Genomic DNA, 16,288 nt, shown 5'->3' on the forward strand with positions numbered 1-16,288 from the left:
CCCGGGTCACGTGTGGTGGGGCCCCGGGTCACGGGTCACGTGTGGTGGGGCCCCGGGTCACGTGTGGTGGGGCCCCGGGTCACGTGTGGTGGGGCCCCGGGTCACGTGTGGTGGGGCCCCGGGTCACGTGTGGTGGGGCCCCGGGTCACGTGTGGTGGGGCCCCGGGTCACGTGTGGTGGGGCCCCGGGTCACGTGTGGTGGGGCCCCGGGTCACGTGTGGTGGGGCCCCGGGTCACGTGTGGTGGGGCCTCTGGGCTCGGGCACTGAGGGTGACGCGGGGTGGGCGGGGTCGTGATTGACGGCTGGTGGGCGGGGCCGGCCGGGCGCTGGTGCTGAAGCTGGCGCGGACGGTGGGCCCCACTGACAGCGCGGCCGCTTTAAGGCGGGAGGCTGCGCAGAGCGGGGCAGCGGCGGAGACACTGCGGAGAAATGGGAGCGGGGATCGGGCGGCGAGCGATGGCGGCGGCGGCGGGCGGGGAGCCGGGCGGGCGGGGGGTGGTGCGGGCACCCGGGGCCGGGCCGCGCTCTCCTGGACCGGCTGCTGCCTGCAGGCGCTGCTCTGGCTGCTGGCGGTGAGCGGCGAGGAGCGGCCCTTCATCGTGGAGGTGAGCGGGGGGGGGGGGTGGGGGGGATGGAGGGGTGAGGGGGGGTGAGGGTGGATGGGGTGGAGGGGGGGGGGTGGTGGAGGTGAGCGGGGGGGGGGGATGGAGGGTGAGGGCGGGTGGTGGAGGTGAGGGGGGGGATGGTGGGGTGAGGGTGAGGGGGGGTGGGTGGAGGGGGGGGGAGGGGGGGGGGGGGTGGAGGCAGTGGGGGGGTGGTGATGGAGGAGGGCATCAGGCGGGCGGGGGGGGGCCAGTGTGAGGACGTGGGTTGTGTGGGGGGCAGGTGGGGGTGAGGGGGGGGGGGGCTGCAGCCAGTGGCGAGGTGGGAGGGAGGGGATCAGGGGGCGATTTCTCGGTCCGCGGGATGTGTGGATGGGCCCGGCTGCAGCCAGGGGTGGGGATGAGGGACAGGGGGGTGTCTCGGTGGGAGAGGGCAAGATGTCCCGGGGGGTTGAGGGGGTTAACGGGGTTGGGGATCGGGGCGGAGGGGGATAGGTTGGGGGGGGGAGTTTGTCAAGGTGATGGTGAAGGCAGTCAGGGTGCACGGGGTGCTGCTGCCTGTGGGGGTGGGGGGGTTGGTCTGGGTCGTCGGGGAGGGGTGTTGATGGTCTGGGTTCTGCACGGGATGCCCATTGTGCCACTGCTTTGCCCTGGATGTTGTGGTCCTCTTCGAGTGTGATCTGAGGTCCCTCCCCGAGGCTGGGGGCGAAAGGTCTTGTGCTGAAGAGGTTAGTCACTGGCTGCAGGTCCCCAGCCTCTGATCTGCTCCCATAGTCCAGTGTCTCTGCTTCCTATCCTGCTTGGCGGTGAACCCCAGCTGGGGACAGTCAGCGGTGCTGAAGGCATTTTATGTCAAGGGCAGATTGTTGTTGGGGATGGAATTTTCATGGCGACTACCACTGATCTTTGCTATTTACCTGCTCGCGGCATCAGGTTGTGAGCTGCAGGGAGGCAGGGGGAGAGGGTCTCAGGTGGCAGGGAGGCAGGGTCTCAGGGCCCGTGTTGTGGGCAGTGGCCTGATGTGAGCTTTCGACCTGGCTTTTAGCTTAGAATAGTTGGTTTGCCAGATGCCAGTGGTCATGCCGACAGTTGGTCATCTCCTGTTGATCGCACCCTAGGCGATGTTTATGTCTTTGGAGTTCAGAGTCTGACCACATTGGCTACTGGTTTGTGGGGAAATCAGATGTGGATGAGTATCAGTGACAAATTGGCCGGAGTGAACTCTTGGCACTTGGAGCCTATTCAAGATGGCCACATCCTCCAAATAAAACACGACTGTGTTACTTTATGTACTTGACCTTTCCCACAGAGATGGGTTTATGGAACGAGCCACCAGAGGAAGTAGTTGAGGCAGGTACAATTACATGTTTAAAAGACACTACACGTTCAGGCAACTTAGCTGGCATGCATGTTGGGCCGATTGGCTTGTTTCCATGCTGCACTATTCTGTGACTCTATAAACAAAGCTAATATATTGGGATGAACAGTGAGGCGGTTTGCGTACAAGGCTTGGAGGCTCTATGGTCCCCAGTAAAGAGGTGATCGATGGGCTGCTAGCTGTGTGTGATGATCACAGGATGAATCCTGCCTTGGCCACTGTAACCTGGGGTAGGATTGATGCTGCAGGCTGCAGGAATTGACTCCAGCACCAAAGTCATGCAGCACAGACCAATGTCTTCCCACTCTAGTCCTAGAGTGATACAGCGTGGAAACAGGCTCTTCAGCCCAACTTGCCCACACTGGCCAACATGTCCCAGCTACACTAGTCCCACCTGCCTGCGTTTGGTCCATATCCCTCCAAACCTGGCCTATCCATGTACCTGTCTATCTTTTTCTTATACGTTGGGGCAGTCCCTCAATGACCTCCACTGGCAGCTTGTTCCATGCACCCACCACCCTTGGTGTGGTGTAAAGGGGTACCCTACACCTGTACTGGGGATAGGATTCTACTTCGGGCTGTGTGGAGTGCGATCATGTGGAAAGGAAGTTGCTTGGGATTTGCCCCTTGAGTCTTGCGCAGCAGTCGAGCTCCAGTCTCAACCTGTGGCATTTCTGTATCTATGTTGCTGTTGTCACTTTACCATCAGACTCGGAATCATTCACAAGTCCATGTAGAGGTCCTTTCCGGATGCCTCTGGAGTTCCAATGCATACAATAACAACTGGTCTGTCTTCACCAGATCTCCACTTCAAGGGACTGGGCCCAGTTATTAAACGTCACCTACTTTCTCCAGAGGTGCTGCCTGACTCGCTGAGTTACTCTAGCTTTTTGTGTCTATCTTGGGCTCAGTTATAGTTTGCTCCTTTGGGTTCCCTTTATTTATCAATCCATACTTTTCCCAAATACCAATTAGTTTTTGTCCCAGTTTATCGTGTTTACACCCCTTCTCCTGCAGATGGTGGAGACAGTGTTAAATAGACCTAGAACAATTTATTCTTCTCAACCTGTCCGCACTGCCTGACCTCCATGTGGACCCACCCCTAGTGCATGGTCCAGGGCCTCTATGCTCTGCAATTCAGTCTCAACACACATCTGCTGCTGTCAGTGACCCAGATTCAATGTGCTTGCCAGCATTCACCACTCCTGCTGAAGAAGGTCCCTCTCTGTCTCCTCCGAAACACTTAGCCCCGACCATAAACCCATGTCCTCTGGTTTCTTCTAACTCTGACATCAGGAGGATTCCTGCTGTCAAACCTATCTGTGCCCCTCATAATCTTATACAACTCGATCATCTCTCCTCTCTACCTCCTGCATCCAGGGAGAACTGACCCGGCCTCTCCAGTCCCCCCTGAACTGACCCGCTCCATCCCAGACCAGGTCCTGGTGATTCCCTGCAACCTCTCCACAGTGTCCCATCCTTCCTGTAGTGTACACACCATTCTGATGAGGTCTGACCATGGTTTGACAAAGCTGGAACAAAATCTTCCAGCTCTTGTATCAAATGCCCCAACTAAAGATGGCCATTATGTACACACCTTCCCAACCACATTGTCCACCGACGCTGTCACCTCCAACAATCTGCCCTTCATGCCAAGATCCTTCATCCTCAATACTCTCTAGGATTTGCCCACTTATGGTGTATGTTCCAGCCTAAGATTACCTTGCACGAACAGCCTTTGCGTGTCACCTTGCTGATGCCTGCCACATCCATGTGTGTGTGGGAGAGAAGAGGGAACGGGGAGATTTGATTGCAGTGTGGAAAGGGGACTGAAGAGCGTGGGATGGGAGGCTGAGCCTTCAGGTTGAGGACGGAGGTCACACATACAGGAAAATGGCACATCCCTGAGTGGCGTTGTGTGGAGTGTGTGGTTGGACACAGGTGTGCACTGTCCAGATGTGGTTGGGCTGTGCCGTGCACTGCCACACTGCTCCAGTTGGCACACCCTATCCACTGAATATCCCTCCTTAACCTCCCCACACCTCCTTTGAGGTTGAAATGTATCTCTGAGCTTTTACTGATCTCTGCTGAGACATCCTGGCTGCTGCTATGAAGCCTCTACTGTTGTACTGCAGAGTTTACCTGTGAGTAGGAGGTAGGTACTTGCTTACCTGTTGGAGGGGTTTACCTGTGTCTGGGTGGGGTGGCCATACCTGTTGGAAGGGTTTACAGTGTAGCAAGGAACTGTAAATGCTGGTTTACACCAAAGATAGACACAAAATGCTGGAGTAACTCAGCGGGACAGTCGGCATCTCTGGAGAAAATAAATGTGTTCTTTCTATCCAGAAGGGTTTACTGTGTCTGGGTGGTGTGGCCATACTTGTTTACCTGGTGGGATGGTTTACCTGTGTGTGCACACGTATGGTGTGGCTGGAATGTGCTTGTGGTCCTGGGTCTGGTTGCTGCTGTTTAAAGTGAGGCCTTGGGTCTCACTAGAAGCTCTTTCAACAGGCTAGTACAGGCACCATGGGCCAAAGGACCACTTGTGCTATATCCGGGTGCTACTTCTATGTGTGAGAATGCTGTTATTTACAGTCCGAGTCCAGAATGTTCTCTGGCAGACCCTGGGAAACTGGGGCAGAAGGCTGTCAGAAACCCTCCAGTACTTGGTACTGAACTCCAATCTGTAACACACCAAAGATGCAGCGCTGCTCTCCCCTGTCCCATAAGATACAAAACTCCTCTGCCCTGCCCCAAATGCAGCGTTCCTCTCTCCTGCCCCTAAAGATGCAGTGCTGCTCTTCCCTGCCCCTGAGCTCGGCTTGGACTGTTTATTTGGTTTAAAAAACAAATGCATCATTCAGGATTTGCGAGGTGAGGAGTGTGTATTTGTCATGTGCTCCGGATGTGAACAGACAATGAACTCCTTCTTGCTGCAGCTTTTCAGGCGCGTCAGACCCTCGGGGGCCCTGTGCCCTTCCACCAGCTGCAGAGGCTGTTCTTTAACGATGAGAGGCGATGGGCTGTGTGTGTGTCCGCAGCCTCGGGACGCAAGGTGTTTGTTAACGGCTGACGTCACTGGAGCTGTCAACACCAACAGTGGTGTCACTCTTGCCGACTTGCTCATCTGTTGTTGCCGTGGCTTTAACCACAACAGACCTGTGCCTATTTCTGGGGATTACGTTCACCAAAACATAGGTTTGTTTTAAACTGTGCTGGGTAGTTGTCACTCCTGAGGCAGCAGCAGCAGGCAGCCAGTAGATGTAGCTGGCAGCACCGGCATATGAGCCAGCGGAGCAGAGATGGCCAGGCATCAAGGAAACTCCCTAGGAGGGGGGCTGCCCCCTCACCCATCGAGCCCCCCCCCCGGGGGTACACACCCTGACCAGCAACGTCCAGCACCCTTGCCTGGGGGACAGTCGCTATTGACCAGCTGCTGTGTAAATTCTGTGAATGCTGGAGTGACTCAGCAGGACAGGCAGCATCTCTGGAGAGAAGGAATGGGGGACGTTTCGGGTCGAGACCCTTCTTCAGACTGAGTGTGAACTCTGTGGCTCAGCAGCAGGTCAGAGGTGGATAGTTAATGACCATGACTCACCCAAGCCCGGCCACCGCTGCTACATCTTTCAATGATCATAGGTGATCACGGGCTGAAGCACCTTTGGTGATGGGAGGCAGGGGAGCAGAGGGTGCTGGTAGAATGGTGCTGTGCTGACCGGGACTGTGATAGTGGAGCACGGCAGAGATCGTGCTGGGACCCCCGCTGACTGGTGCATGGTAACAACACCGGTGTGACAAACTGTCCTCTGCTCCATTGCATGCAGTGCTAGTGAGGGAGCGGTGTAGATGGGGTGATAGTGAAGGAGGGGCATAGATAGGGTGATAGTGAAGGAGGGGCCATAGATGGGGTGAGAGTGAAGGAGGAGTGTAGATGGGGTGAGAGTGAAGGAGGAGTGTAGAGGAGGGAGTGAGAGTGAGGGATGGGGTGTAGATGGAGTGAGAGTGAGGGAGGGGTGTAGATGGGGTGGGAGTGAGTGAGTGAGGGGTGTAGATGGGGTGTTGAGAGGGGTGTAGATGGAGTGGGAGTGAGAGTGAGGGAGGGGTGTAGATGTAAGTGGGAGAGTGAGGGAGGGGTGTAGATGGGGTGATAGTGAAGGAGGAGTGTAGATGGAGTGAGAGTGAGGGAGGGGTGTAGATTGGATGCAATGATATTGAGGTTGCAGGTGTTATACAGCTGTCTACCATAAACTGCATAGGAATGCAGTGGTGCCTCTTGGTGTTACCTTGAGATAGATGCACGTGACTTTGGGTGCTAGAATCAGGAGCCAAATAAGCAAGTGCTGGAGGTGTGCAGCAGATTGGGCAGCTCCTATATGAGGGGGGGGGTAGGGTGGGGGGGGGGGGGGGGTGCTGGCGTTTTGGGCACAGACCCTGTCTCAGAACTATGGGATGTTCAGATCAGAGTATAGGCTGGGTGTTGGTGGTGAGGGGATGGGGCAGCAATGTCAGCCCACACATGGACTCAACCCAGGGTTGTGGGGGAGGGCGGGGGGGTGGGCAGGAGGGGGAGGTTTGAGGGGAGAGGAGGTTGGTGGGAGGGGAAATGGGGAATGGGGGAGGAAAGGTAGTTAGGGGTGGGGGAGGAGGAGGGGGTGGGAGGTGCGGGAGGAGATCACCTTGCACTAAACGTTATCCCCTTACCATGTACCTATACACACTAAATGGCTCGATTGTAATCATGTATTGTCTTCTGCTGACTGGTTAGCATGCAACAAAAGCTGCTGACGGTAGCTCGGTACATGTGACAATAAACTGAACTGGTGGTGTCCGTGTATACGGCTCCCCTTTTGCTAATGGGACCAGTCATGTCGGGAAGGCGAGTAGGGGATGGACTAGAATGATCCCCAGGGTTGAGGGAGCTGGGTGAATGTGGAGGCAAGGAGAAGGTGGGGTGGTTATTGTTGGCACGGCCTGTGGGGTGGCGTTCCCTGGGTGTGTGGGTGAGGGGAGAGCAGGGAACACAGGGTTAAAGTTCTGGGGAAAGGAAGGAAAGCTTCTCAGTGCCTTGAAGCAGGCCGGCACGTTACAGATGAGCCTGGACTCATCCTTGCTCGGATTCATTGTCCGAAAGTCATTGAAAACTCTGCCCTGTTTGTGTTTTCAATCTTCACAGCCCACAGTGATAGGACAAGTGTAGAATGCAAATTTGCAAATGTCACAGGTCAAGTTTCCCATGTAGACAAAGGGCTGAGAACATACTGTGCAGGGACAGTGTTATTGTGCGGAGTGGCTGTCAGTACAGATACATCTTCAGATCAACATTGGAGCAGAAAGAACTCTCCCTCAATGGCAAGAAGCTGGAAGTGGTGGAGACAGCTGGTATTGGGGCGAGGTTGTGTCTGTAGAAAGATCAATGGACATGGTATAGATCGGTACTGGTTGATGGGCCTTATGGAGACCTGGCATTTTGGGGGCCCCAGTCACACCACTCATCATTGCTCAGTGGCTCCGGGGACAGATGTTGGCCTTGGACAGAATGGTGAATTGTGTAGGAAAGAACTGCAGATGTGCATTTAAACATGAATAGCTGGAGTAACACAGTGGGTCTGACAGCATCGCTGGGGGAAAGGAATAGGTGACGTTTTGGGTCGAGATCCGTCTTCACGAGAGCTAGATCGGGCTCTTAAAAATAGCGGAGTCAGGGGATATGGGGAGAAGGCAGGAACGGGGTACTGATTGGGGATGATCTGCCATGATCACATTGAATGGTGGTGCTGGCTCAAAGGGCCGAATGGCCTACTCCTGCACCTATTGTATATTGTCTATTGTCTATTCACACTTCTTGAGAGAGTCACAGTGCCCTCCATAATGTTTGGGACAAAGACATATCATTTATTTATTTGCCTCTGTACTCCACAATTTGAGATTTATAAAGAGAGAAAATCACATGTGGTTAAAGTGGACATTGTCAGATTTTAATAAAGGCCATTTTTATACATTTTGGTTTCACCATGTGGAAATTACAGCTGTGTTTCTACATAGCCCCCCCATTTCAGGGCACCATAATGTTTGGGACACAGCAATATCATGTAAATGAAAGTAGTTGTGTTTAGTATGTTGTTGCATATCCTTTGCATGCAATGACTGCTTGAAGTCTGCGATTCATGGACATCACCAGTTGCTGGGTGTCTTCTCTGGTGATGCTCTGCCAGGCCTGTATTGCAGCCATTTTTAGCTTATGGACATATTATTACAGAACAAATGACAGATGATGAGGATATTTATAGGCAACGACGCATGCTGTATGTACAGGCAAATATCCTCTTGCTTAAATTTTGGTGCGTGTGCAGATGTGGTGAAGATGTCGCTATTTAGAGCATACTGCACACCACTCTACACTGCGCACCTGTGGTCGAACTATGGAAAGACAAGTATGCAGAGACTAAACGTGGCATATAACGATGCCATGAGAACACTGCTAAGGCAACCTAGATGGTGTAGTGCCAGTAATATGTTTGTGGCTGCAGGAGTCAGTACTTTAGAAGCTATCCTAAGACACCACATGTATAAATTCATTTGCAGGATAAATGACTCTAAAAATGTGCTTATTGTGGCCTTGACAAACATAAGGGTTAGCACCACCACTGGTATCGTTGTCTCGTTGTAGGACATTGATCATCTTTTAATCTGGATTTTTAACTTAAGTATTGTGGGTTTTTGTTATATATAAATTATGATGTTTTTTATGTGATATACCATGATTTTATATATATTTATGATATTTGATATGCAATGCATTTTTAATGTAATGTTGCCCCTTGTCTGGACCTTGAGTCTGTAATAAAGTGTATTATTATTATTATTATTATGATGCTTGTATTGGGGGCTAGTCCCCTACAGTTTTCTCTTCCAGCATATAAAAGACATGCTCAATTGGGTTCAGAGTACACAATTGACTTGGCCTCTCAAGAATTTATCATTTTTTAGCTTTGAAAAACTCCTTTGTTGCTTTAGCAGCATGTTTGGGATCATTGTCTTGCTGTAGAATGAACCACTGGCCAATGAGTTTTGAGGCATTTGTTTGAACTTGAACAGATAGGATGTGTCTATACACTTCAGAAATCATTATGCTACTACCATCAGCAGTTGTATCATCAATGAAGATAAGTGAGCCAGTACTTTCAGCAGCCATACATGCCCAGGGCATAACACCCCCACCACCGTGTTTCACAGATGAGGTGGAATGCTTTGGATCTTGGGCAGTTCCTTCTCTCCTCCATACTTTGCTCTTGCCATCACTCTGATATAAGTTAATTTTTGTCTCATCTGTCCACAAGACCTTTTTCCAGAACTGTGGTTTACATCTTGCAGTGTAGCCTCTGTATTTCTGTTCATGAAGTCTTCTGCGGACAGTGGCCATTGACAAATCCACACCTGACTCCTGAAGAGTATTTCAGATCTGTCGGACAGGTGTTTGGGGATTTTTCTTTATTATAGAGAGAATTCTTCTGTCATCAGCTGTGGAGGTCTTCCTTGGCCTCCCAGTCCCTTTGTGATTAGTAAGCTCACCAGTGCTCTCTTTCTACTTAATGATGTTCCAAACAGTTGATTTTGGTAAGCCTAAGGTTTGGCTAAGGTTCGGTCTCTAACAGTTTTATTCTTGTTTCTCAGTCTCATAATGGCTTCTTTGACTTTCATTGGCACAACTTTGGTCCTCGTGTTGATAAACAGCAATAAAGTTTCCAAAGGTGATGGAAAGACTAGGTGCTGAGAGCTCTCTTATACCTGCATTAAGGAGGCAATTAAACACACCTGGGCAATTACAAACACCTGTGAAGCCATGTGTCCCAATGGGGGAGACTATGTATAAGCACAGCTGTAATTTCTACATGGTGAAACCAAAATGTATAAAAATGGCCTTTAATAAAATCTGACAATGTGCACTTTAACCTTGTGATTTTTTTTTAATGACAAATCTCAAGTTGTGGAGTACAGAGGCAAATAAATAAATGGTGGGTCTTTGTCCCAAATATGTACATTGGACACATGGGGTAAATGACAGGGAGATGTTCTGAAATTAGGGTTGTATTCCCTAGAATTATGTAGATTAGGAAGTTAATTTGACCAAACTTTCATTTAAGAGAAATGAATTGGCCACATGGTCATGGGTTGGCCACAATTTGATTGACAGGCATGTTCAAGGGTTTAATAAACTTGAAATACTTTTAGACTAAAATGGCCTTGGGGTGCCACAAGACCCTTGAACACAACCTCATCTACTGCATCCGCTATTCCAGGTGACTCCCAGGGCTATCTTTTCTACATTTCTTCCCACCCTGCTTCCTGTAAGGACTCTATCCCCTACTCCTAATTCCTCCGTCTACGCCGCATCTGCGCCCAGGATGAGGTGTTCCAGACCAAGGCATCGGAGATGTCCTCATTCTTTAGGGAGCGGGGGTTCCCCCCTTCTATTATAGATGAGGCTCTCACCAGGGTCTCCTCGATATCCCGCAGCTCCGCTCTCACTCCCCATCACCCTACCCGTAACAAGGACAGAGTCTCCCCCCTGTCCTCACCTTCCTCCCCATCAACCATTGCATACAACATATAATCCGCTGACCTTTTTGGCCCTTCAACGGGATCCTACCACTGGCCACATCTTCCCATCTCCTCCCCTTTCTGCTTTCGGCAGAGAGTGTTCCCTCCGGAACTCCCTGGTCAATTCGTCCCTTCCCACCCAAAACACTCCCTCCCCGGGTGTTTTTCCCAGCAACCGCAGGAAATGCTACACTTGTCGCTTTACCTCCCACCTCGACTCCATCCAAGGACCCAAGCACTCTTTCCAGGTGAGGCAGAGGTTCACCTGCACCTCCTCCTACCTCATCTACTATATTGCTGTTCCAGGTGTCAACCCTCTCCCCCGACATCAGTTTGAAGAAGGGTCTCGACCCAAAACGTCGCCCATTCCTTCTCTTCACAGATGCTGCCTCACCCTTTGAGTTCCTCCAACATTTTTGTCTACCTTTGATTTTTCCCAGCATCTGCAGTTCTTTGTTAAACACAATGAGAGCACTCTGGGTGGGGAACGTGGACTGTCACTGGCTGGTGCAGGATTCAGTGTATAGAACAGTACAGCACAGGAACAGGCCCTTCTGCCCACAATGTCCATGCCCAATTAAACTGATCTCCACTGCCTGCACGTGATCCATGTCCCTCCATTCCTTGCATGTCCATGTGCCCATCTGGAAACCTCCCAAACGCCAGTGTCCTATCTGCCTCCACCATCACCCCTTCAGCATGTTCCAGGCAACCCTCTGTGCACATCTACTTCAAACTGCCCCTCTCACCTTAAAGTTGTGCCCTCTAGTATTTGACAATTCCACCCTACGAGAAAGATTCTGACGGTCTACTCATTGAGTTTAAGAAAGAACTGCAGATGCTGGTTAAATCGAAGGTAGACACAAAATGCTGGAATAACTCAGCGGGTGAGGCAGCATCTATGGAGAGAAGGAATTGGCGACGTCCCGTCTCACCATAGATGCAGCCTCACCCGCTGAGTTACTCCAGCATTTTGTGTCGACTTGCGGTCTACGATATCTTTGCTTCTCATAATTTTATCAATTTTATTCGTCTTCCCTCAGCCTTGTCCAGAGAAAACATTCCAAGTCTGTCCAACCTCTCCCTCTAAAACCAGAAACCCTCTAATCCAGGCAGCGTTGTGGTAAACCTCCTCTGCACACTCTCCAAAACCTCCACATTATTTCTGCACTGGAGCGACCAGAACTGTGTGCAACACTCCAAATACTGGCAAACCAAAGTTTTTAGCTGCAACGTGTCTTCCTGACCCATCCCTGTCTGACTGATGAAGGCAAGCGTACTGTACACATTCTCTACTCTCATCTCCCACCCCCCTCGCTATTTCCCTTTTATCTCTCCTCTGTCCCCTCCCCGTCTCCTCCCATCGATGACTGTCCCTCCGGCTTTACACTGCACTCCTCATCCACCCTTATTGTCGTCTTTTCGCCTCGCCTTGGCCATCAAATTCCCCCTCATCTGTGTCCACTTATCATTGCCAGCCTTTGGGCCGATCCTATTTTTCCTGCTTTCCCCCCACGACTCCATCAGCCTGTAGAAGAGTCCCGGCCCAAAATGTTGTCTGACTATTTCCTCCACAGATGCTACCTGGCCCATTGCGTTCCTCCAGCACTTTGTATTTTGAGCTAAATGAGTGATTTGGTTGTGGCGATCAAGTGTGATGTACTCCAGTTTGCTGGTGATTCAAGGCTCGGTGGCGGGTGTGTGCTGTGCGGTGAATGTGAGAGTCTTTGGGAATGTAAACAGTTGAAGTGACTGGGAAATTCATGGCATGTGTGGGCAGAGGTGAGGCCATCCAGTCCGGTGCCAAACTTAGAAAGGGAGAGCGCTTTCTAAATGGGGAGGGGTGCAAGGTGCTGGTGATCGGCTCATGAAACATTGAACATTAATGTGTGGGTACAGCGCGTGTGGGTGCAGCGGGTGTGGGGACAGTGCGTGTGGGTACAGCGGGTGTGGGTACAGCGGGTGTGGGTACAGCGCGTGTGGGTACAGCGCGTGTGGGTACAGCGCGTGTGGGCACAGCGCGTGTGGGCACAGCGCGTGTGGGTACAGCGCGTGTGGGTACAGCGCATGTGGTAATGTGTGTGGTAGCGAATGAAACATTTAATGTTAATGTGGGTACCGCATGTGCAGGAAGGTGTTGGGTATCCTGGCATTCATCCCAGGAGGCTTTGGTCTGGGAGTAGAGACGTCATACTCCGGTTATAGAATCCTGGTGCAACACATCTGGAACATCTGTGCACATCTGGTCTCCATCCCATAGGAGATGTGAACTGGTGACTGAGGTTCCCCGCCCCCCCCAACATCCACTGTACCCCCCCTAGGCACATCTATTTCTCCCCTCCCCCTCTGCTTTCTCCCCCACTCCCTCCCCTGTGCCCCACCTGGACTCTTATATCTTTCTCCCCTCCCCCTCCACCCACATTCCATCCTCTGGCTTCACATTTCTCAACCCTTCAACCCTCAGCGAGAGCTGCAATCACCTGTAGAGGGAGGGCAGGGGCGGGAGTATCAGTAGCGGGCCAGAGGGTGGATGGGGGGGGGTCTGGTGACGCAGTGGGGGGGGGGGGGGGGGGTGGGGGATAGACGGGCCAATTTCCAGTGGTGGGGAGAGCTGGGGCGCAGAATTTATTGTCTGTGGTCTGATGGCTGTGCCGTGTTCCTGTAGAGTTGGGGGCACCAGTGGCCCGGGCGTGTGACAGTGGGTGTGACAGTGGGCATGTGACACGGTGGGTGTGTGGGGCACGGTGTGTGTGTGGGGGGCACGGTGGGTGTGTGGGGCACGGTGGGTGTGGGGCACGGTGTGTGTGTGTGTGTGGGGCACAGTGTGTGGGGCACAGTGTGTGTGGGGCACACGGTGTGTGGGGCACGTGTGTGTGGGGCACGGTGTGTGTGTGGGGCACAGTGTGTGGGGCACGGTGTGTGTGGGGCACGGTGTGTGGGGCACGGTGTGTGGGGCACGGTGTGTGTGGGGCACGGTGTGTGTGGGCACAGTGTGTGTGTGTGGGGCACGGTGTGTGGGGCACGGTGTGTGTGGGGCACGGGTGTGTGGGGCACGGTGTGTGTGTGTGGGGGCACGGTGTGTGGGGCACGGTGTGTGGGGCACGGTGTGTGTGGGGCACGGTGTGTGTGGGCACAGTGTGTGGGGCACGGTGTGTGGGGCACGGTGTGTGGGGCACGGTGTGTGGGGCACGGTGTGTGTGTGGGCACGGTGTGTGGGGCACGGTGTGTGGGGCACAGTGTGTGGGGCACGGTGGTGTGTGTGGGGCACGGTGTGTGTGTGTGTGGGGCACGGTGTGTGTGGGGGTACGGTGGTGTGTGTGGGGCACGGTGTGTGGGGTACGGTGGGTGTGTGGGGCACGGTGTGTGGGGCACGGTGTGTGGGGCACAGTGTGTAGGGCACAGTGTGTGTGTGTGGGGCACGGTGTGTGGGGCACGGTGTGTGGGGCACGGTGTGTGTGGGGCACGGTGTGTGGGGCACGGTGTGTGGGGCACAGTGTGTGTGTGTGGGGGCACGGTGTGTGTGGGGCACGGTGTGTGTGGGGCACGTGTGTGTGGGGCACGTGTGTGTGGGGCACGGTGTGTGGGGCACGGTGTGTGGGGCACGGTGTGTGTGGGGCACGGTGTGTGGGGCACAGTGTGTGTGGGGCACGGTGTGTGTGTGTGTGTGGGGGCACGGTGTGTGGGGTACGGTGGGGTGTGTGGGGCACGGTGTGTGGGGTACGGTGGGTGTGTGGGGCACGGTGTGTGGGGCACGGTGTGTGTGGGGCACAGTGTGTAGGGCACGTGTGTGTGTGTGTGGGGCACGGTGTGTGTGGGGCACGGTGTGTGGGGCACGGTGTGTGGGGCACGGTGTGTGTGTGGGGCACGGTGTGTGTGTGGGGCACAGTGTGTGTGTGTGTGTGGGGCACGGTGTGTGGGGCACAGTGTGTGTGTGGGGGGCACGGTGTGTGTGTGTGGGGGGCACAGTGTGTGGGGCACGGTGTGTGTGTGGGGCACAGTGTGTGTGTGTGGGGCACGGTGTGTGGGGCACGGTGTGTGTGTGTGGGGCACGGTGTGTGTGTGTGGGGCACGGTGTGTGGGGCACGGTGTGTGGGGCACAGTGTGTGTGTGGGGTACGTGTGTGGCACGGTGTGTGTGGGGCACGGTGTGTGTGTGTGGGGCACGGTGTGTGTGTGGGGTACGGTGTGTGTGTGGGGTACGGTGTGGGTGGGGTGTGTGTGTGGGGCACGGTGTGTGGGGTACGGTGTGTGGGGCACGGTGTGGGGCACGGTGTGTGGGGCACGGGTGTGTGGGGCACGGTGTGGGGCACGGTGTGTGTGGGGCACGTGTGTGTGTGGGGCACGGTGTGTGGGGCACGGTGTGTGGGGCACGGTGTGTGGGGTACGGTGTGGGGTACGGTGTGTGGGTACGGTGTGGGGTACGGTGTGTGGGGCACGGTGTGTGGGGCACGGTGTGTGTGGGGCACGGTGTGTGGGGCACGGTGTGTGGGGCACGGTGTGTGGGGGTGGTGTGGGGCACGTGTGTGTGGGGTACGGTGTGGGGTACGGTGTGGGGTACGGTGTGTGGGGCACGGTGTGTGGGTACGGTGTGTGGGGTACGGTGTGTGGTACGGTGTGTGTGGGGCGGTGTGTGTGGGGCACGGTGTGTGGGGCACACGGTGTGTGGGGCACGGTGTGTGGGGCACGGTGTGTGGGGCACGGTGTGTGGGGTACGTGTGTGTGGGGCACGGTGTGTGGGGCACGTGTGTGTGGGGTACGGTGTGTGTGTGGGTACGTGTGTGTGTGGGTACGTGTGTGTGTGGGGCACGGGTGTGTGTGGGGCACGTGTGTGTGGGGCACGGTGTGTGTGTGGGGGTACGGTGTGTGTGGGTACGGTGTGTGTGTGGGGCACGTGTGTGTGGGGCACGGTGTGTGTGGGGTACGGTGTGTGTGTGTGGGGCACGGTGTGTGGGGCACGGTGTGTGTGTGGGGCACAGTGTGTGTGTGTGGGGCACGTGTGTGTGGGGGCACAGTGTGTGTGTGTGGGGCACGGTGTGTGGGGTACGGTGTGGGGTACGGTGTGTGGGGTACGGTGTGGGGTACGGTGGGCGTGTGTGGGGCACGGTGTGTGGGGCACGGTGTGTGGGGTACGGTGTGTGGGGTACGGTGTGGGGTACGGTGGGCGTGTGTGGGGCACGGTGTGTTTGTGTGGCACGATGGGCGTGTGGTGCAGCCGCCCTGGCGGGTGTCATGACAGTATATGGCATGTGACACACCATGTGTGGCAGACGCGTGTTGCCAGCAGCATTAACCAGGTTGTATACGACAGCGGGGGTGGAGGGTGGGGGGCGCAGAACGCTGGGCCCTCCCAGCAGGGTGGGCAGGGTGAGTGGACCAGAGGTGAGAGATCATTGCCTGACACGTGAGTGGCTCTCCCCCCACGGATGCTGCCTGACCGAGTTCCCAGCATTCTGGCAGCAGCCTGCCGGCTGGGTTGCAGTGAAGTGAGGCAAGTCTGTTCACTGCACTGGAGCTCGGAGACGGCCCCCATCCCTCCCCAGTCTGAGCACAATTAGCTCTCAGAGTTGGATTTAAATCAAATAAACATATTTGTTTTATTTATCTGCCGGATTAAATTAACAGCTGCGGTGGATTTGTAAGGAGAGCGGAGAATTATTCTGCAGCAGAGCAGTGAGTCTGCAGGCCGGGACTGGGTTGTGGAGAACAGTGA

The 16,288-nt window shown here is 54.5% G+C and overlaps 1 protein-coding gene across 1 annotated transcript in view; it reads left to right on the forward strand.

Annotated features, from left to right (window-relative positions):
• Nucleotides 1-457: 457 nt before the first annotated feature.
• The window catches only part of LOC129707577 (matrix metalloproteinase-24-like), a 40,205-nt gene continuing 24,374 nt past the window's right edge, over nt 458-16,288 (forward strand). Inside the window, 2 exon segments of the mRNA XM_055652724.1 lie at nt 458-484; nt 487-606. Coding sequence (XP_055508699.1) covers nt 458-484; nt 487-606 — 147 coding nt within the window.

This window comes from Leucoraja erinacea, chromosome 21 (genome assembly GCF_028641065.1).
Source record: "Leucoraja erinacea ecotype New England chromosome 21, Leri_hhj_1, whole genome shotgun sequence".
Taxonomy (NCBI): Eukaryota; Metazoa; Chordata; class Chondrichthyes; order Rajiformes; family Rajidae; genus Leucoraja; species Leucoraja erinaceus.